This window comes from Haliotis asinina, chromosome 11, assembly GCF_037392515.1.
Source record: "Haliotis asinina isolate JCU_RB_2024 chromosome 11, JCU_Hal_asi_v2, whole genome shotgun sequence".
Lineage (NCBI taxonomy): Eukaryota > Metazoa > Mollusca > Gastropoda > Lepetellida > Haliotidae > Haliotis > Haliotis asinina.
In genome coordinates this window covers 12,459,017-12,482,257 of record NC_090290.1, presented here as the reverse complement: position 1 = coordinate 12,482,257, position 23,241 = coordinate 12,459,017, and the positions used below count along the sequence as shown (strand labels likewise).

Here is a 23,241-nt window from a genome sequence, read left to right as displayed (position 1 = left end):
GGACTCTGGCAGTTCCTTTCATGTGTGGACCTCGGGTAGCATTTTGGAATTATATTGATAATAGAGTCTTTGTCAAAGGGCACTGACATCATAGGCATCAGTTGTTCATCAAACGGAATTACTCTGTCGACTTGAAAGCTGTTCATGGATATTGCGCAGAGTTGAGCGAGTAATCGGTGTATATATTTTTGAGCACAGTCCACTAATCTTCTGTGGAGGCATTGGTCATGAAGGGACCGATCCGTATCCCTCAACACGGCAGCAGCAGTGTCAATAAACCAAGTATTGCCCTCTGTGAAACATCTAACCAGAAACACGTAAGTTATTGAGCAAAATTAACTCATACGTGTTGACATTTGCACGCAAATCAACACTACCGTCAATCAAAGGTAGTCATGTTAGCACCCCAGTGAATGTGTACCCATGTAACGTTTAGCAGTCAAAGGTACTGCTACCTTTACAAGACGTCTAAACACTTCAAAGGTGATGACCATGAAAGCGCCTAACAATTCTTTCCACCACTTGTTATCAAATATTCCGATGATAATATCGTGATTAGATCTTTCATCTGTGATATAATGCAAATAGCTATAAAGGATTAACATGAAATAACACGAATTCTACAATACTTAGGTTGTCAAACTAGATTTCAAGAGATAATTTTGCATTGGCCATACAAGATATACACATGAATATTTATCAAAACATTGGTATGCTTCATTCTGTGAGTGAGTGAGTTTACTTTTACGTCGCACTCACCATTATTCCTGCTGTATGGCGGCAGTCTGTAAATAATCGAGGCTGGACCAGACAATCCAGTGATCAAGAACATGAGCATCGATCTGCGCAATTGGGAACCAGTGACATGTGTCAACCAAGTCAGCGAGCCTGACCACCCGATCCCGTTAGTACTCCTTTTATGGCAAGCATGAGTTGCTGAAGGCCTCTTCTATCCCGGACCTTCACGGCTCGCTTCATTCTGTAACTTTTGTGATGAAAGTTACAATGGTCAAACATCTCCTGCTTGACTATTGATTTTCCAATCTCAAAATATTAGAGTATGAAAACCGTGAAGGATCTGTAAATTCAATCATATGTAATAATTGCATCTTTAAAAGAAAACGAGCTCCGTCTATGATCAGCAAATGTTTCCAGTTTGGCAACGTCATATGGTGGAGGTGTCTCAGTGTAGGAATTCTTCTTACATGTTGATGTGTTATACTGATACAACAGCAACAGCAATATTTTATCATCATTCACTGCAAATTATATATACAATGTACATATGTAAATTGTATAACAATTAGTGATAGTTTGTAGCAATCAGCGATATGTGACAAAAGTGAAATGTTGCTGATTTTTTTTAATGTAGTTAATGTTAGGTTCACTTGGGGCCTAACCAATTGCCAAGGAGGAGAAGAAAGAAGTCGGGAAGGAGCTATATTTTCCAGCTTAATGCTAGAAGCAGCAAGAAATGGCTTAATTCTGAGCCCAAGAGGCGGAACAAGGGAAGACTTTTTGTTATATAAATTAGACTCAGGATTAGACTCATTAGAAGCTAATTTAGTAATGTATTGTAAAGATAGTTTTATACGGCGTTGGTTGAGAGAAGGCTCATCAGCTTCGACGTAAAGACTGTTCTAAAAGAAAGAGGTTCTAATAGAACCAAGACAAAGTCTTAGGGCTTGGCGGTGGATCAAGTAGTTTTAGGTTGCTCCCCCATATACGATGGTTCCGTATTTAAGTTTAGAGGAAGAGTATTTAGACTAATAGCTGTAATTCATGTAAGTCAGTCTTCAGCCGTATGCAATTATAACATTTTTGGAATAAAGTATCTTTTGGGGGGATCTATCCCGCACTCTTTTGGAGGGCGACAAGTTATGTGCCCTAGAATGGACGTTTTCAGATACCGCCATGTCTTCAAGAGATCCATATTTGTTGAATTAATTATTTTTTGTGATCCTTTTTGGGCTCTGTCACTTTGCTGTTTTGAAGCGTCAGGCTTAGGTTTGGGTTTAGTTGTAGCTATTTGTTGTCTGTCAGGTGTCCATTCAGACTCAGTGCTTCGCTGTGAAGATGATTTATGATCAGAAGTAGACTTTGATGTACCAGGAAGTGATTCCTCAGTCTGGGATGATATAGCAGGGTATAGAAGTTGTGGAGAATCGCAATTGACCCAAATCATGGTAGTTTGGCAGCTTTGGGTGGTTTTGTTATTTTAGAGCTACACACTGTGATGTGTTTGCTACTGTAGCATAACTTTCTGTAAGGTCAGATCTCTTCTCCAGTTTTTTGCCTCAGGAAAGAGATATTTTGGGCAAACTTTATTCTGTGTATTGCCATTTGCTCTTCCCAAATTGGACACTGTTTCGAAGAAGATGAAAAGTCGCCTGAGCAGTTCGTGCTCATTTTTAAAAACCACTGTCACAATCTTCTGTTGTGTGTGTTTTCTCACCACAGTGAGCACACACAACAGTCAATGTACAGGTTCTTATGCCATGTTCATATTTCTGGCATTTAAAACACCCCAGTGGGGATATATGTTTCAACTTGGATATTTCAGTAACCCGCCTCACTACAGTGAGCACACACAACAGACAATGTACAGGTAGATACACCGTGTCCATATTGCTGACATTTAAGTGCTATGTGCTGCGTAAATCTAAACTCACTCACTCACTCAAATTGGATGTTACAGTAACCTGCCTTTAGTGACTTAAGAGCATTTGGAGAAGAGAAGTAAGACAGATAGTTGTTTGTTCGGATAGTTTCATTATTTTTTCGGGTCGAAAAACGCTTTACATAAAGCACACCTTAATCTCAATTCATTTCGGACATCACCAGATTGGCCCATGAGCCATCGCCTTCTAGCATGAGACTCTAGGCAAAGTTTGTATGATCATTTTTCACAACAAAAAAAATACAGATCAACAATAGTGTCATGACCGAAATTCAAACAATTCCAAATCAAGTTTGTGCAATGGCACATACACTGTCCATGCATAGGGCTTGGCAATGCCAGCCGATTGGTTGAATCGGGTCCATTCAATCACCCGTCTATGTGAAGTCAGGGCCAAAGTGGTGTGTTGGGCATTAGGAACAATGTTCCAGGCCCTCAACCACCAGAATTCCCTTCCTCCACCGACACAGAGCCGCAACCCACGGCAAAAGGGTTGGTGGACCAAATTTGGATGATCGCGCGTTACATTAACAAACCAGATGCAACAATCGCGAAAAAATCAGATAGACCAAGAGCAGGTAGACCCAACTACCCCTAATATATAACGGAATTTGCAGACTTGCATCTACGGAATCGATTCACAGTGACGTGATCAGGAACTAATTTCTTGGGACAAATGATCACTGACTGAGTGAGTTAATATTTAACGTCACATAGGCAACATTGCAGCCATATCGTAACTATAACGATTAATTATAAAAATACAAATGAATTAACAGCACATACATTGTTAAAACCTGTCTACAGCGGACAGTAAAACTAACCGGAATATCACAGAGTAGAATGTAAAACTAGTGATTAGACCTAAAACAATGTAGCTATAGAGGACAGTACAATATAAAAATGAACTATTGGTTGCCAACAACTGAAGGTAGATCACCATACAAAGGACAATGGAGGCTTACAGTACATTTGCTTCCTGCATGGACCCTAGCTTGATTTACATCATCCCTTCAGCTGTTTGCAATTTAGACAAATCTAGCCATACAGTAAAAGAACACTTATTCTACGATTAAAAACCAGGGAAACTTTAATTTACATCAACTGTTTGGGACTAAGTACCCTCTCAGAAGGACAATTATTTTACAAATGGTCAGTTGACAAGCTGGGGCCAATTGACTCAGGCGTCAAGGAATTATTGTTTATGTACATTTCGGATGCTCATAACTTCGCCACCTCAGGCTTGGAGTGATCCGGACTGTACGTTGTTGGCAGGAGAGTAGTCTTCCTCGGTGAAAGTTCTTGCTGAGTGTTTTCTGTCGTCCGGGAGATGGTACCGCAGCCAGTTGTGTACAGGTGCCCATGGCATATTACCAAGCATACATACAGTTTTATATAGACATATGTGTGTGATACTTTAGCTGTTTTTCTTTACCTACATTTGTGTGGATGTTCTACTTATAAATGTATTATTTATGTTTACCACTATATGTCGGCTATACCACTATATTTGGCTGAATTACTGCTGTTCACATTTTTAATATGTGAACCCAGTTTCTAACATAATCAATTTCAGCATGCTCAGCGGTGTTGGTTTAGCCATCTGTGGCTTTTGAAACGTTGATGATTGGTTTTGAATCTCTCTGTGTCTTTGTTTGCTGTTCCTGTATGCACCCGGCACTACTTTGACAGTACTCGATCTGTCAGGTTGACATGAAGACTGTCTTGTTCTGGTTAAGTGTGGGAAGAGGTGGCAACTTGAGAGCTACAGAATATGCAGCAGTTCGTTTTTGTGTTTTTTTAAATGTTTTTCAGATAGAGATAGAAATGCAGCAGAGAAGGTTTGGATGATGCTGGCACAGTCAGGCCTGTAAGGCTCATCATCAGCTCAGGGCCCAATGTATATAAGCTTCTCACTATTTGGTTGTATTCACATTTAGCTGGAAAACGATGTAAGAATCTGCATCGAAACGTCGTTCCACGTAATAAAGAAGAAGTTGTATGTTTCATTTAGGATCAGGTTTGTTGGCTGGATTGGCCTATTCCAGAGAAGTTTATTATTACTACTATTATTAATGTTTCATTTTTTTTAACTTGAGGCCAATCTGAGATTCGAACTGACACTATCAGAATATGCCACCTATTGAGTCAAACAAAACAAAGAAGAGTATAGCATTTGTACCAGTAGATTTCGAACATGTAAGTCATGTCAGTTCATATTTGTCAAGGAGACCCAAATGCTAGTTGTAGGAGTTCCTGTTTTTAGAAACTGGGTAGGGACTGTGTGTGTTAGATCACTATTTCCTTCTCTTCATAGTAGATGAATTTACTTTTAATTCTTTTTCAGTAGTCGCGGAAAATGCCATATGCATCTCTACCAAAATGACAGCTCCAGGGCTAATGTCGCTAGTTGCTGCTGCCAGTTTCAAAGGCTTTTAAATAACAGAAGACCTCAAGAAAGCTCTCAAAGTATCCTGGCAAGTACTGTTCTTAACAATTATCACTTTTCGCCCCTGTACATTAGTGGAAGAGTGCTGTCTGCCAACAGGGAGAAATTAGAACAAAACGTATGGTGAAATCTTATACCTCCAAAAATATTATCTGCTGGGGTACTTGGAAGTTATTAAATAGACTCCATGGTCTGTACGGTTGAATGGTCTGTACTTGACCTCAGCCAGTTGTGTTCGGTCATTTGAATCAAACATGGCACTTGTGTGTTTCAGCACCCTTGCCTTTCGCTGTCTTGACAATGTTTCATTACATCCAAACACAATGAAGATTGAATTAGTTGCATCACGTCAAATTATAACATATCGTTCAAAGTACCCATTTACCTTAGAGTACAAGTGACCTCTCCACATTTTAGTTTATGAATGACTGTCGCATTTTAGTTTTTTTTTGTAGTATATTTCACAGTCCAGACGCTTACCTGATTATGTTTTAAGTTCGAAATTGAACGACTTAGGCTATGACTGTACGGTCTTAGACGAATTGGGAACATATCGGTTGCTATATAGCTGCAAATTTAGTTACATCGGTTTTCCGCAAGAGTAATGCTGTAGCTATATAACCACCCCCATACCTCCCCAATTCGTCAAACACAGTGCAGTTGTTCGTATTATAATTCAACTTGTTTTTCGTGGAAGAAATTAATTATTTAAACTAGGTCAAAGTTCCTCTAGGTCAAAGGGTAATCGTATCACTCCTTGAACGTATATAATCGCCCGACAAATGTGGTTACTTTTTTAATACGATTCTATGTGCACACTGACTAAAATCTGACAGTGATGAATAATTAGACATAAGCCGGCAACAAAGCCCACAGAATCTGTGTATCAGTACAAACAGAGTTGTACAATATGTATGTAGCAGGCACAAATAGCTTGAGAAAGGAAATGGGCGATTACACAGTTTTACTATTCACAGCGACATTTATTTGTTCAGGGCAGACACTTGAAACAAGAAGGTTGATCTTCATGCTTTGCTATAATGGCTGCTGTTTTCCCAGCCTTGTCCCTGGCGTAAAAGTCAGTCATGTTCTGTGAGATAATGTGCTCCGCTATCTCCATACGACCACCTAAACAGGCCAGATGGAGGGTGGTGTGACCCTCGTCATCCACTAAGTCAGTTAGAGAACCGCCGTTCACAAGTACATCAAATGCTTCCCTCCTTCCACGATGTGCAGCTATCATCAATGGTGTCCTTCCGTATCTTCCTCTGCTGTTAATGTCCACCATGTTCTGTGATATGATATACTGAACCATCTTTGCATGTCCGCCAGTGGATGCACGATGGAGTATGTTGTCTCCATAATCATCAACGTATGACACATTAGCTCCAAAACTCACGAGGTACTTAAATATGTCTGTGTATCCAAAATATACACTCGTCATTAGGGGAGGTCTTCCACACATATCTCTACTGTTAATATCAACGCCGTAGTTCGAGATTATGTGTTTTACCATATCCACATGTCCCCCTCTGCAAGCCCAATGCAAGATGTTGTCACCGTCATCCTGCACATGTGACACATTAGCCCCCATACCCACAAGAACATGCAATAAGTCCATGTATCCGTAATACACGGTGATCATCAGGGGAGTTTTTCCAGACTTGCTTCTACTGTTAATGTCAACACTGCTGCTTGCAAGTACATGCTTCACCATACCCACATGTCCCCCTCTGCAAGCCGAATGCAGGATACTGTCGCCATTAGCATCAACTATTGATACGTTAGCTCCCATACCCACGAGAACATCAAATAATTCTTTGTGTCCATTATACACGGCCGACATCAGGGGAATTCTTCCAAACCTATCCCTCTTGTTGATATCAATACTGTATTTTGAGAGAAGGTGTTTCACCAGACCCACATATCCCCCACTGCAGGCCCAGTGCAGGACGCTGTGACCGTTATTATCAACCTGTGAGACATTTGCTCCTTTTCTCAGCAGAAACTCAACTATTCTTTCATGTCCTTTCTGTACCGCCACCATGAGTGACGTCCTACCTTTCGAGTCATCCCTATTGCTGACGTCAATTAAACCTCGGGACAAGATGTATCTTACTCGATTAAGGTCCCCTTTCTTGCAAGCATCGTGAAGTGGGCTGTCTGCAAATGTTTCGTTCTGGTCAACTTTCTGTTGTGGAGGTCTCTGGGTGTGTTTCCCATCTGTAACTATACATGGTATAATGATTCTAAGACAACAAACATATGATATATGATGTAACAAATTGCTATAGACTGTATCGGTAACATGGGAGTCGCTGTATGTATGTATGTATGTATGTATGTATGTATGTATGTATGTATGTATGTATGTATGTATGTATGTATGTATGTATGTATGTATGTATGTATGTATGTATGTATGTATGTATGTATGTATGTATGTATGCATGTATGTGTCTATGCATGTGTCTACGTATCTATGAATATTTTCTTTTCGGATTCGGGATTAAGATCTTAAAAACATGAACACCCAAACCTACATTTTTCCATGTGTGTGTGTGTGTGTGTGTGTGTGTGTGTGTGTGTGTGTGTGTGTGTGTGTGTGTGTGTGTGTGTGTGTGTGTGTGTGTGTGTGTGTGTGTGTGTGTGGATGTATGAATGCATACAAATAAGATAAGGGATCAGGGATATTGGTATTTTTATGATTGATGTTTCATAAATGCGTCAATGAGTTGATAGATCATAAGTCATAATTTCAAAATGTACATATGTCCCTAACTATTTTTGGGAGGGGCGTGTGTTAATTTCGGGTTTGTTGGTTAGGATTCAGGAATTAGCTCGTCAGATTACCTTATGGGTGTTACAGCATTCCCCATCAATCGGCTGGCCATGCAGTGATATGTGGAGACACTTTACTTTCCTTAAATTTAATTACGTAAAATGATTCATTCAGGGTGTTGGTCTCATTACTTCATAGAACTGGAATTGGTCTGAAAATACTAGTATTCAGATTGGGTTCTCTGATATATCGTGAAGAATGTAAACCTGAAGGACACTGTGCGATATCTCAAGCAGCTAGTTACTACCATTTGCCCAAATTTATATCATTCAACGCGTTCAGTTTTAAATCAAATATAGAACTATTATAATTTCGTTAAATACCTCTGATTTTCCATTACAGTATATTTTCTCCTAAATAACAAAAAAAAAAACATTCTGAGGTTGTATTGATGTTGTTGTCGTTGTTGTTGTTTTCGCTATTTTGTCCCTGGCATTTGTTCACCTATCATCTCAGACAAAAGGAAGCTAGGAAGGTACTGGGAACTACAACATGATCTTACATCAGGCAAATTATAAGTCAGATCTTCACGGCTTCACCAGAGCGTCGCCCACTGGATTGGGTAGATGCAAATCGTTCTGTTTTTATTTCTAAATATGCATCTGAAACCACGTATGTAACATATATATGACATTACTCATTCCGTCTGAATCATGGTCTAGAATTCCTCCCGTGGGGACATGCATGTCAAATAAAACACTCACAGGTAAATAAGGCTTACCGAATATTTCACCATGGCTGACGGTATGATGTAAATCAGGCTAGCGTTATATTTACATCTACTATAAACAAGTAGTTGTGCCGTTAATCGCCAACATGTTTTTCATTTATAATCTTCTCGCTCTTTGACGTAATTGAAACTGACTCTTCACGTCATAGCATGGCTGAAATACTGCCGACGTGACATAGATATCTTAACTCAACCCATTATATTCGATAAAATATCTTTTAATGAAATGAAAGTTAAAAGCTTGAGGCTGATGCTGCTAATCTCGAGAAATTGGTTTTCTGTGTGGGTGATATACTTGTATTCACTTCATGTCATTCGTTTGGTATCTTGGTGATCTACCTTCAGTTGTTGATTTATATTGTACTGACAATGTAGTGCAATTAGATTTAACTTTCCATACCAGTTTTAACTGTAATTGTGATATTCTCTAATTGTGATGTGCTCTGAAGACAGGATTTTGTACTCTACTCCATTTCAATAACAAATATGTTCTAGTCACAATAGTCCCTAGGATGGTGATCTACCTTCGTTTGTTAGCAATGTATACCATGTTTCTTTACCTTGTATTGTCATCCGTGGTTAAACTGTTTCAGATCTAATTACTAGTTTTAAATTCGAATCTGTGATAATCTAGTTACTTTACTGTCCAATCTTGATAGATGTTTTTGCTACAGTTTACAGTTAAGTATTATGTCTAGGATTAATTGTTCACGTCATGCTACAGCGGAAATATTGCCGACGTGACGATAAATTGTAATTCACTCACTGACTCTCGTCACAAGGTGGCTGAAAAATTGCCGATGTGACGTTAAATATTGACTCACTCACTCATTTAGGGCACCCGTGCCGAGCCACCTCCTCGTGGTGGGTGCTGGGTAACGCTAAGTGCTCGCCAACCCCCCATGTGGATCCGGGGGCATATTTGGTCAACCAACCCGTTTGCCGTGGGTCGCGGCCCTGTGTCGGTGGAGGACGGGAGTCTGGGGGTTAGGGCATTGGGGGCCTGTGACCGCGTTCCCTTTGCTCAACACACCCCTGCGACCCTTACTTCACCTAGACGGGAGGTGGAATGGGCCCGATTCAACCAATCGGCTGGTCATGCCAAGCCCTGTGCATAGATTATAAATTTATTTTTCATTGCACAAGTATGACTTGATTGATTGATTTTGGTCTTGGCTTTATTGTCTAAAACATGTTTGATGTTGAATTATGTTGCTTTGAACTTTGCCTAGAGTCTTATGCCCAGAAGGCGGTGGCTCATGGGCCAATCTGGTGGACTAATTATTTATAATTCTTCTACTGGAGTATATCATCCGGGTATCCTTGGTGCTGCAATCTGGAGGCCCGCTTGCTTTAGCATCGTCCTTGTGATACTCCGTGGTGGGTGGGGAGCTCGGATGGTGAAATCTACATAACTAACCATGGCTTACGAAACCCCCACTAAGAAGAGCAAACGTCCTCTCGAAAATGATCCCGTTGACGACCTCAGATCGTCCAAACAGACTGATTACTTGCCACGTTTCCTTGTCATTGAGACATAAGATAACACACCTTTGAAGCTGAACCCGTTTGCTGTGTCTACGGGTATCCAAGGCATTGCTGGCGAAGTAAAGAACATTATTAGATTACGCTCTGGTGCGCTGCTGATTGAGTGCGCCAGAAAGCAACAGTCAACCAACCTTTTGAACATCGACACTTTTGTTGGTACTCCGGTTACTGTCATGGCCCACAAAACACTGAACACGAGTAAGGGAATCGTGATCGAGATCGATTGCTGGCAGACATGTGTGAACTTGATATCGCTTCCGAAATCAAAGATCAGTGTGTATTATATGTCAAACGTTTCACAACGCGTAAAAACAACACAACTATTCAAACTAATACCTATCTGTTTTCTTTCTCATCACCTACTGCTCCAACATCACTTAAAGCTGGATACTGTAATATCAGTGTGGAAAAGTACATTCCGAATCCCCTTCGGTGTTTTAAATGCCAAAAGTTCGGCCACGGTGTCAATACTTGCACATTGTCTGTTGTGTGTGCTCACTGCAGTGAAACGACACACACAACAGAAGATTGTGACAGTAATGTCAAAAAATGCACCAACTGCTCAGGCGACCATTCCTCATTTTCCAAACAGTGTCCTATATGGAAAGGGCAAATGGAGATAAACAGAATAAAGTTTACTCAAACTATCTCTTTTGCTGAGGCAAAAAAACTGGTAAAGAGGTCCGATCTTCCAGAAAGTTATGCTACAGTAGCAAAAACATCATTGGAGTCTGCCCCTAAAATAACAAAATCATCCACAGGCTGCCAGACTACCTTGACTTGGGTAAAATGTGATTCTCCAGAGCTTTTGTACCCTGCCATAACATCTCAGACTGAGGAATCACTTCCTAGTACAAGTCTTCTTCTGATCACAAATCATCATCATCTCAGTCACACTCAAAGTCTCAATCGATAGCTGATAGCCAACAAACGGTGAAAAGTAAACCGAAGCCAAAGCCGGATGCTTCAAAACTAAGTGGCAGAGCTCCTAAAGGGTCACAGAACAAAATTCAGTTGTTTACTAAATACGGGTCTCTTGAAGACATGGACGTTTCTGAAAACGTCCATTTTAGGGCACATAGCTTGTCGCCCTCCAAAAGAGTGCGGGGTAGATCCCCAATAAATCCAACCAAAAGATAGTTTATCCAATCATATTGTACAGTGGAACTGCAGAGGATTGAGGACTAATTTACATGAATTACAGCTATTAGTCCAAGATTTTACACCTTCAGTGATATGTCTCCAAGAGACATATTTAAAACAAACAGAGACGTTTGACTTTCGTCGGCTTAATGCATATCATTGCTGTTCACCCGCGGGTGATAGATCTACTGTCGGGTCATCCGTTCCAGTCAGACTGATCTTCAAGCTCTATATGATCAACTCCCGAAGCCCTGTATTATAATGGGAGATTTAAATGGGCACAACCCACTCTGGGGTAGTGTAACTACAAACGCTAAAGGGACATTGTTGGAGGACTTTTGTTCTGACAATGATTTATGTATTTATAATGATGGTTCCAACACATATTTACACCCTGGTACAGGGACCTATTCTGCTCTTGACTTGTCATTGACAAATTCAGAACTACTAAATGAATTCGAATGGTCAGTCCACGATGACCTCTGTGGAAGTGACCATTTTCCTACTGTATTAAAAGCTGTAACGCCATCTGATGTTCCTCCATCATCAAGACGAAATTTTAAAAAGGCTAACTGGGCTTTATATGAAACACTGTGTGCTGAAAAACTTAAACCGGAACGTTTTATTGACGTTCCTGATGCTATTAAATGCTTTTCTGATGAACTGAACTCCATAGCTGATGAGTGTATACCAAAGTCCTCTGTAGTTCCACACATAAGAAAACCATGGTTCAACGATGAGTACAAACAAGCTAGGAAGGCAAGGAAAAAAGCAAAACATTATTTCCGTCGCCATCCTATGGTGCATAATTTAAATATATTTAAAATTTTAAATGCTAAAGCGCGGCGTACTTTTAAACAGAACAAACGTCAATCTTGGCAAAATTAAGTATCTAAAATAAATTCTCCATGTCCAAGGTATGGAATATGGTCCAGAAAATTAAAGGTAAAGGTACTAAATCTACTGTCCATAATCTTAAACATGGAGATCAATTACTTACTGATAAATCAGATATTGCGAATAAACTGTTTATCAAAAGTTTTCAAACGATTCAATTGATGAATCCTTCTTTGTGGATGATTTTAATATTTCTTGTCGAGGTAAAAATATACACCTGGAAATTAATCAAGCAACACCCCAATTTTTTCTATTGGAGCAACTTTGAAGTGTTCTGACAATCAAAATATGCCGGGTTGATATAGTTTGACACTTTTTTATTCAACAGACGATCTCTGACAAACAACTTAAAGGGAAAAAGTATCAAGACTTTGCTTTATTGCAACGAAATCCAAATTCTTAAAACTGTCTTAAATTCATGAAAAAATGGACACAATTTACTATTCATCCACAGACGTTGTTGTCAGGTGTATTAACACAAATGTCACATGGAAAGAAAGAACAGTCATCTGAGAGTCTGCACACCGACTTTCATCAATATCTAGTGTGTCCTCCCTGCGCACGCACCACCGATTCCAGACGCCTCCTCATTCCTTGGATGAGTCTCCGGATCTGATTCTGGGGGATCCTGTTCCACTCCTCATGCAGGGCAGCCGTCAATTCGTTGAGATTATGGACTGGTGGGTCTCTCTGCCTCACACGACGGCCAATAAAGTCCCACAAATGTTCAATGGGGTTGAGGTCAGGGCTCATGGCAGGCCATGGAATTCTGTCAATTGCATTTTGCCGCAAAAAATCATTTACAGCATGCGCCCTGTGAGGTCTAGCATTGTCGTCCATAAATATGGGTCTCGTTGCCAGAGGATGGTTCTCAAAATGAGGTACCACAGCCCTGTCAAGAACCTCCTGTTGGTAACGAACACCGTTAAGGTTGCCACGGATGGTAATGATATCCAACTTGCAGTTCATGGAAATGCACCCCCATACCATAACGGAACCTCCCCCAAAGGCCACAGTCTCCTGGATGTTCCGTGGAGCCATTGCTGTGTTCCTCTGCCTCCAGACCCGAGTACGACCGTCCACCATGTGCAGCAAGAACCGGCTCTCATCTGAGAAATGGACCTTCCTCCAAGAGGCAATGTTCCAGTGCAAACGGTCATTACACCAGGCCAGTCGGGCTGCCTTATGGGCTGGAGACAGTCTGGGTCGCTTGATTGGCCTCCTTGCCCGGTATCCTGCAGCTTTCAGACGATTCCGAACAGTCCTGTTCGAGATGGGTCTCCCTGGAAGCCACTCCTGTCTCAACCGAGAGCTCGAGTCGAAGGACCTGCGCCGTACAAGTCTCAGTAAAGCTCTGTCCTCCCGGACTGTGGTCTTCCTGGGTCTTCCTGGTCTAGGCAGGTCTTTAACTTCATTAGTGGCCCGGTATTTTTTCAAAAGTTTTGAAATTATGGAATGATGTCGTCCGATTTGAGTCCCGATTTGTCTTAGAGACATACCAGCATTCCTCATGCCGATTATTTGCCAACGAGTGGCCTCTGATAATTTCCTACGTGCCATGACATTGAAATGAATGAAAAACCGAATGCAATCGACAACCTGCGCTTGTAAACACCCCAGGGAAAAAGTGCATTTTTCGAAAGTTGAGGTTAAAGCAATGCACGTGCGCTGTGCAAGCTTCACGCGCGTCATATCAACCCATGAAAAGCTCATGCTGTATGTCAATACATCAAAATTGAATAATCAATCATCAAAATTACTTCGTTAAACTTTGTTAAGTTTTTATGTGTCTTTGAATTTGGTGTTGCTTAATTAATTTCCATATGTATATGCATACTATTGAACGGCAACTGCAGCTGTGTTTAAACAAAATAAATAAATGGTGTCTTGAAAATTTTTTAAATTTAAAAAATCCAAAACTAATTGTAAAAAATTTTTTTGCAGAAAATATAAGCCACATAGGGACCCTGAACTATCTCTAGATGGCACACCCATCAAAGTTGTAAAGGAGGCCAAGTTCTTGGGCCTAATCTTTGACTCCCACTTAACATTTCTGCCTCATATTAAGTCCCTTAAAACTAAATGCCTGAAGGCTCTTGGCTTGTTGATAGTTGTGTCCAACTCAAAGTGGGGAGGGGACCAAGCAACACTCTTACACCTATATCGATCACTCGTCCGTTCGAAACTCGATTATGGCTCCATCGTATATGGTGGCGCCTGTAACAGCAGCCTGAAACTTCTTGATTCTGTCCACCATCGTGGCTTAAGACTTTGTCTTGGGTCTTTCAGAACTTCACCTATTGATAGTCTCTACGTTGAGGCCGACGAACCACCTCTTACTCAACGTCGTATAAAATTGTCCTTACAATACATTACAAAATTATATTCTAATGAATCTAACCCTGCCTATAACTGTGTGTTCAATCTGATTATGAGGATTTGTATAACAAAAAGTCTTCTCTTGTTCCACCTCTTGGGCACAGAATTAAACCATTTATTTCTTCTGCCGGTATAGACCTGGAAAGTATATCGCCTTCCCGTCTTCTTTCTTCCCCTCCTTGGCAATTGGTTAGGCCACAAGTTGACCTAACTTTAACTACATTTAAAAAGTCAGAAACGAATGAATTACAGTATAAACAAGAATATAATCAACTGAAACATAAATATAGCAATTATAAATCCTTATTTACAGAAGGGTCCAAGGACGGTGGCGCAGTGGCTTGTGCTACTGTCATTGGATCCAGAACAATATCTTCTAGATTACCAGACAATAGTTCTATCTTTACAGCAGAAGCTAACGCCATATTAACAGCTCTTAAATATATTCAAAGACACCCTAAACGTAAACAGTATATAATATATTCAGACTCTCTTTCTTGCCTTCAGGCGATTAAAAACATTTCTTGTAAACACCCACTTTTAATTTAAATTATTGAATTGTACAATAATCTTGCTACTGGCCAGTGCGACATCGTCCTTTGTTGGTTACCTAGTCACGTTGGCATTTCTGGTAACACAATGGCCGATCTTGCTGCTAAGGCGGGACTCAACAAATCTGTGACACCACTTCTTGTTCCATACTCAGATTATAAAGCTACAATAAGATCTTATATCCGTGAACTGATGCATAAGAAGTGGGACACCCAGGTAGGTATAAATAAATTACATGAAATAAAACCTTATATCGGTTATACTTATTTGGGTTGTCAGTCCAGACTTGAGGAGGTCATTATGCGACGATGTCGCATTGGCCATACGAGGTATACTCACGGTTATCTATTAAAAGGTGAAGATCCTCCGTTTTGTATCCCTTGTGATGAGAGAATCACAGTCAAGCATGTCCTGCTTGACTGTGTTGAATATTCCATCACAAGGGATAAATATTTTAATTCAAGAACTTTGAAAGATCTTTTTAATAATGTTAGCTCTCATTGCATTATTGCATTTTTAAAAGAATTAGATTTGCTAAATGAATTGTAAATATATAAATATTTTATACTTGGAATTTTGAATTAGGAACTTAGAATGTTAGTGGCTGTATCCTCGAGGGGGGTTAAAGCACTGTACAATTCTTGTCCTCCTGAGACTGTACGTAAGTCTCAAAACATTTGAAGTCAAATTTGATCTTCCTGTTTTTCAGTCGTAGTATTTCTGTCATTTTAATTTGTGGCTAATCTTGCATACACTCACCAGCAGCTGAGAGGATGGTGTAAATCCAGCTAGGGACCATGCAGGTAGCAGAAGTACTGTAAGTCCCCATGGCCCCTAGTATGGTGATCTACCTTCAGTTTTTGGTGATCTATATAGCCTATTTTTATATTGTATTGTCTGAATAGGGATATTAGTTTTAACTTTTCACGCTAGTTGTATTTCTCATTGTGATATTCTAGTTGTTTTACTGTCCTTCGTTGACAGGTTTTTATCATATGCACAGATTCCATTCTTAAGAATGCTCTCGTCACGATATGGCTGCAATACTGCCGATGTGACCTTAAATATTAACTCACTCACTCATTTAGTATCTCAGTCAGCCTTTGCGTAAGGTCCTTCAGATGCTATGATTTCGCTGTCAAGGTCTGAATATAATCAGTTTGAACTGACTTCAGATCCAGACCTAATGTACATTTTCGATCTAGTGGTATCTGGGCCATGGACAATTAAAAGTGTTACCTTGCACACAGACTGGTTTTCCAATTCGAGTCTTCAAACACCGTTGCCCAATACTACAAGTCATTGATGCACAGGAACCATTCCCGACCTTCAAAAGGGAGAGAGTAAAAGACGACAGTATCTCAAACTTGAGTCACATGGATTTGCAAAACGGAATAAAGGCAATAAATGTGATGCCAGAAAGAATAACGGAGAACTAGACGAGTTTTGTTTAACGGTGTAATGTTATCTTATAAAGACATCATTTCTCAAATTAATGACCCGAATGACATTGGCACAGATTAGTGGACAGTGAGTTGTACCAATTTAGTGTACCAAAATGCATTAAGGTTATATTTTACCACACGTTACCGCCACAGTGTATCCGTGTGGGGAATCGAACCTGATGGAGAGTGAATGCTTTAACCACTAGGCTAATCCATTTCTATATGCATTTGTGAGAATGCCGGTTAAAAATGTTTCACCAATCTGACCCACTATATTCCTAACTCTTCCAGACCGATTCAGTTTGAAAGGGTTCATGTTGGTTTGACTTACCTCTGAAAAGTGAGTTAAAATTTAAAGTCACATCGGCAGTATTTCAGCCGTTTCATGATTAAGAAAGTTGTAAATTTATAAGAGAGATTCAGTTTGAAAGGGTTCGTGTCAGTTTTACTTACATCTAAATAATTCTTTGAAAGATGTGTATGTCCGTCCTTCTTCTTGGTATTGTTTGAGTCGCCGCTTGATAAATGACATGTTAAGGTTTCAATATCATACCGAAAACCTGAACACTGGCCATGTTCAGCACATTTTTGCCCGCACAGCTTGATACCAACATTCGTGTAAGTGACAATCGTCTTAGGTCCACACTGATTCAAGCTTACTGTTGAAAATATACGTATCATAATTACTGTTAATTCCAGTAGGTTCCTGCAGTCAATGAAATAGCATCCTGTCATCTTTCAGAGCCCAACGAAGAATACCCTCCTACAGAGAATGTCGTTGAACAACTACCACGACGTTGTACGGTGACGTTTCAGGGAGACAGTGAGCACATAATTGTTGACACCAATGGTTGGAGACTACAAAGAGAACCAGGATATCTTCAGATCACTTTCAACTGAATCCTAAGCATCGAAAGGTCAACACGCAGAACCCAGAACACGCGGCTGTTGTTGTCATTAATATGTAGTGGCTGCCGATGATGCATATTTGTTTTAACTTTCCACACTAGTTGTAGTTTGTACATTCCCAGTAACTTAAAACATTTTAATCGTGACTTTTCCTCAATGTACGGGTAAATATTGCCAGGGTCCATGTAGTAAGAAACTGTACTGTAAATCCCCACGGCCCCAATTGTGTTGATCAACCTTCAGCTGTTGATACATGTAACCTATAGCCTGTTTCTTAAATTATGCATCGTCCTCTTTAGTTAAGGCACCCGTGGCGAGCCACCTCCTCGTGGTGGGTGCTGGGTAACACCAAGAGCTCGCCAACACCCCAGTTGTGGACCCGCGGGCATGTTTGGTCAACCAACCCGTTCGCCGTGGGTTGCGGCCCTGTGTCGGTGGAGGACGGAGTCTGGGGGTTGAGGGCACTGGGGGCCTGTGACCGCGTTCCCTTTGCTCCACACACCCCTTCAACCCTTACTTCACCTAAACGGGAGGTTGAATGGGAAAGGTTCAGTGAGTAAGTGAGTTAATATTTAACGTCACATCGGCAATATCTCAGCCATATCGTGGCGAGAACATTTAATACTGAAATGAAATAAATGGATCCTATAAAAACCTCTCAACGAGGGACAGTAAAACAACTAGAATATCACAAATGGGATTAAAACTAGTGTGGAAAGTTAAAACTAATATCAATATTTAGACAATACAATATAAAAACAGACTATAGATCGCCAACAACAGAAGGTAGATCACCACACTAGGGACCATGGGGACTTACAGTACCCTTGCTACCTACATGAACCCTAGTTGGATTTACACCATCCCTTCAGCTGCTGGCGATTGTACGAAAAGTTAGCCAAAACTGAAAGAACATGAATACTATGATTAAAAACCTGGTAGACTTAATTTACTGTGAATGTTTGTGGACTTACGTACCCTCTCAGGAGGACAATAATTTTACAATACTTCAATCCCCTTTGAGGGTACAGCCACCAACAATTCAAGTTACTAATTCAAACTACCAATCATTAAAATACATCTATTTACAGAACATATTATTAAAAATTCAACCCAAAAATCAATTTCTTTTAAAGAACCTATAATCAAATGAGAATTAACGCTGGTAAAAAGATCCTTCATCGTTTTAACTGTAAAATAATTATCCCTAGTGATGGAGAATTCAACACAGTCAAGCAGAATATGACTGACCATGACTCTCTCATCACAAGGGATACAAAACGGAGGATCCTCACCTTTTAACAGGTGCACATGAGTATATCTAGTATGGCCAATTCGACATCGTCTTAAAATAACCTCTTCAAATCAGGACTGACAGCCCAAGTAGGTGTAACCAATATACGGTTTTATCTCTGTAATTTATTTATACCAACTTGGGTGTCCCACTTTTTCTGCATCAGATCATGGATGTAATTTATAAGTTCTAATGCTAACTTTATAATCAAAGTATGGAATACGAAGTGGTGTCACCGATTTGTTGAGTGCTGCTTTAGCAGCAAGGTCAGCCAATGTGTTACCAGAGATTCCTACATGGCTGAGAAACCAAAAGAAGACGATGTCATATTGGCCAGTGGCAAGATCATTATACAATTCAATGATTTCTATTAAAAGTGGCTGTTTACAAGAAATATTTTTAAAACCTGAAGGCAAGAAAGAGAATCGGAATAGATTATATATCGTTTACGTTTAGGGTGTCTTTGGATATATTTAAGAGCTGTTAATATGGCGTTTGCTTCTGCTGTAAAAATAGAACTATTATCTGGTAATCTAGAAAATATTGTTCTGGATCCAGTGACAGTGGCACCAGCCACTGCGCCACCGTCCTTGGACCCATCTGTAAATAAGGATTTATAATTGTTATATTTATGTTTCGATTGATTATATTCTTGTTTATACTGTAATTCATTCGTTTCTGACTTTTAAATGTAGTTAATGTTTGGTCAACTTGAGGCCTAACCAACTGCCAAGGAGGGGAAGAAAGAAGACGGGAAGGAGCTATATTTTCCAGTTCAATGCTAGAAGCAGCAAGAAACGGCTTAATTCTGAGCTCAAGAAGCGGAACAAGTTAAGACTTTTTGTTGTACAAATGCTCATAGAGAGGATTAAAGACACAATTAAATGCAGGATTAGACTCATTAGAAGCTAATTTTGTAATGTATTGTAAGGATAGTTTTATACGGCGTAAGCTGAGAGAAGGCTCATCAGCTTCGACGTATAGACTGTCGATAGAAGAGGTTCTAAAAGAACCGAGACAAAGTCTTAGGCCATGGTGATGGATAGAATCCAGTAGTTTTAGGTTGCTTTGACAAGCTCCACCATATACGATGGAGTCGTAATCAAGTTTAGATCGGACCAGTGATCTATATAAGTGAAGAAGGGTAGTTTGATCCCCTCCCCATTTTGAATTTGAAATAAATCGAGTGCCTCCAGGCATTTGGCTTTAACGGATTTAATATTTAAAAAGGTAAGTCGAAAATAAGTCCCAAGAACATGGCCTCCTTGACCACTTTGATTGGGGTACCACTGAGAAATACTTCTGGGTCTTTATGGGGTTTGTATTTACGACAGAAGTGTATACAATTGGTTTTTGATTTAGAAAATTTAAAGCCTTTTTCAAGACATTTATTTATTTTGTTTAAACACAACTGCAGTTGCCGTTCAACAAAATATGCATATTTTTACCACGACAAGAGATATTCAAATCATCCACAAATAAAGATCCATCTATTAAATCGTTTAAAACTTTAGATAAACTGTTGATCTTGATGCTAAAAAGAGTGACAGACAAAATACTGCCTTGTGGAACACCCTGATCCTGATTGTAATGATCAGACAGGGTAGAACCCACGCGGACTTGAAATTGTCTGTTATTTAAAAATTTGGGTATGAACTCAGGCAAACGACATCGCAAACCGAAATCATGTAAATCTCTTAAAATGCCACATTTCCAGGTTGTGTCACATGCTTTCTCAAGATCAAAAAAGATAGACACAGCATGTTGTTTATTAATCAGCGCGTTTTTCACAAATGATTCTAAACGCACTAAGTGATCGACAGTACTTCTGTTTTTACAGAAACCACATTGTATATCTGTGATAAGGTTATTAGTTTCCAAGTACCAAACAAGTCGATTATTTATCATGCGTTCCATGGTCTTGCAAACACTGCTAGTTAGTGAGATAGGTCGATAATTGGATGGATCCGTATGATCACGTCCAGGTTTAGGTATTGGTATTACTATGGCGTCACGCCATGACGGAGGAAAGTTACCCGATGTCCCAATATCATCACAAATACTGAGAAGAGTTTCTAGGCAGGATTCTGGTAAATGCTTCAGGAGTTGATAGTGGATGTTATCAGCTCCTGTAGCAGTATCATGAGCTTGATCAAGAACAGTATGGAGCTCATGAATAGAAAACGTTTCATTATAATCTTCTCCATTATCTGAGTTGGAATTAAAGTTTTCTTTTTTTTGTTCTTTTCGATACTGCTGGAATTTAGGTAAATAGTTAGAGGAGGAAGAGTGTATAGCGAGGGTTTCGCCCAGTTTATTTGCGATATCTGATTTATCCGTAAGCAACTGATCTCCATGTTTAGGATGATGGACAGTAGATTAAGTACCTTTACCTTTAATATTCTGGACCATGTTCCATACCTTGGACATGGGTGTCCGAGAATATATTTTGGATACATAATTTTGCCAAAATTGGCGTTTGTTCTGTTTAAAAGTACGCCGTGCTTAAGCATTTAAAATTTTAAATTTATTTAAATTATGCACCATAGGATGAAATAATGTTCGGCTTTTTTCCTTGCCTTCCTAGCTTGTTTGTACTCATCGTTGAACCATGGTTTTCGAAAATGTGGAACTGCAGAGGAATTTAGTATACACTCATCACCTATGGAATTCAGTTCCTCGGAAAAACATTTAATACCATCAGGAACGTCAATAAAAAGTTCAGGTTTAAGTTTTGGAGCACACAGTTTTTCATATAAAGCCCAGTTAGCCCTTTTAAAATTCCGCCTTGATGATGGAGGAACATCAGATGGAGTTACAGATTTTAGTATAGTAGTAATGGTCACTTCCACAAAGGTCATCGTGGACTGACCATTCGAATTCATTTAGCAGTTCTGAATTCGTGAATGACAAGTCGAGAGCAGAATAAGTCCCTGTACCAGGGTGTAAATATGTGTTGGAACCATCATTATAAATACATAAATCATTGTCAGAAGAAAGTCCACCAACAATGTCCCTTTAGTGTTTGTATTTACACTTCCCCAGAGTGGGTTGTGCCTATTTAAATCTCCCATTATAATACAGGGCTTCGGGAGTTGATCATGTAGAGCTTGAAGATCAGTTTTGGCAAACGTCGAAGACGGCGAAACATAAAGAGAGCATAGCGTAAACGCTACATGTAAAGTAATTCTCACTGCAACAGCCTGCATGTTAGTAATAAGTGGAACAGGGTTTTGAATAACGTTGAATGTCTGGCTAGAATGGATGATCTGCCAGTGGCCCTATCACCAGGAGGTGAAAAACAATGATATGCATGAAATTGACGAAGGTCAAATGTATCTGTTTGTTTTAAATATATCTCTTGGAGACATATCGCTGAAGGTATAAAATCTTGGATGTCTTCAAGAAACCGTATTTATTGAAGAATTGAGTTTTGGTCTGTGACAGCTGATAGTCAGGAAACGGTAAAAAGTAAACCGAAGCCATTGGAGATGAAAAAGTAAACAGGTACGCATTCGTTTTGATGGTTTCGTTGTTTCTGCGAGTGGAAAAGCGCTTGACATAGAGCACACCTTGATCTTTCATTTCAGATCCTATATCAAGTTCCAACATATCAGCAAACAATTGATCCCGATCTCTAACGATACCTTTACTCGTGTTCAAGGTTTGTGAGCAGAGACCGTGACCGGAATGCCCACGAAAGATGTAATGTTCATCAGGTTGGTAGATTGTTGCTTTTTCCCGCATTCAATTAACAGTGCACCTGAACGTAAGCGCCTAATGTTTGTCACATCCCCTGCGATACCTTGAATACCCTTGGATACAGCAAAGGTGTTAAGCTTTGTCAGTGTCTTGTCAGGAGTCTCTATCACAAGGAAACTCGGCCAATATTCAATCGATGCAGACGGTCTATGGTCAGTATCAACAGGGTCAATATCAAGTGGACGTTTTGGGGTTTTTTTGTTGGAGTTTCATAAGCCATGGTTAGTGTAATATGGTTCATCATCCGAGCTCTCCACCCAGCACGGAGTATCACAAGGACAATGCTAAAGCAAGCGGGACTCCAGCTTGTAGCACCAAGGATACCCGGATGATATACTCCAGCAGAAGAATTATAAATAATTAATCTACCAGATTGGCCCATGAGCCACCGCCTTCTGGCACAAGACTCTAGGCAAAAGTTCAGAACTTCAAAAAGCATTTTAAAATCACAAAAGCTCAATGAACAAATACGAAAAGACAGAAAGTATAAGTCCAAATAAAATTTGTGCAATGACATATATATATGTAGTCCATGCACAGGGCTTGGCATGACCAGCCGATTGGTTGAACCGGGCCCATTAAACCACCCGTCTAGGCGAAGTCAGGGCCAG

General features: G+C 39.9%; 1 protein-coding gene across 1 annotated transcript in view; it reads right to left on the bottom strand.

The window, feature by feature from the left end:
- Positions 1-6,120: 6,120 nt before the first annotated feature.
- LOC137256516 (serine/threonine-protein phosphatase 6 regulatory ankyrin repeat subunit B-like) overlaps positions 6,121-23,241 on the bottom strand; it is a 67,413-nt gene continuing 50,292 nt past the window's right edge. Inside the window, exon 6 of the mRNA XM_067794357.1 lies at positions 6,121-7,335. Coding sequence (XP_067650458.1) covers positions 6,121-7,335 — 1,215 coding nt within the window. The remainder of the gene's footprint in view (positions 7,336-23,241) is intronic.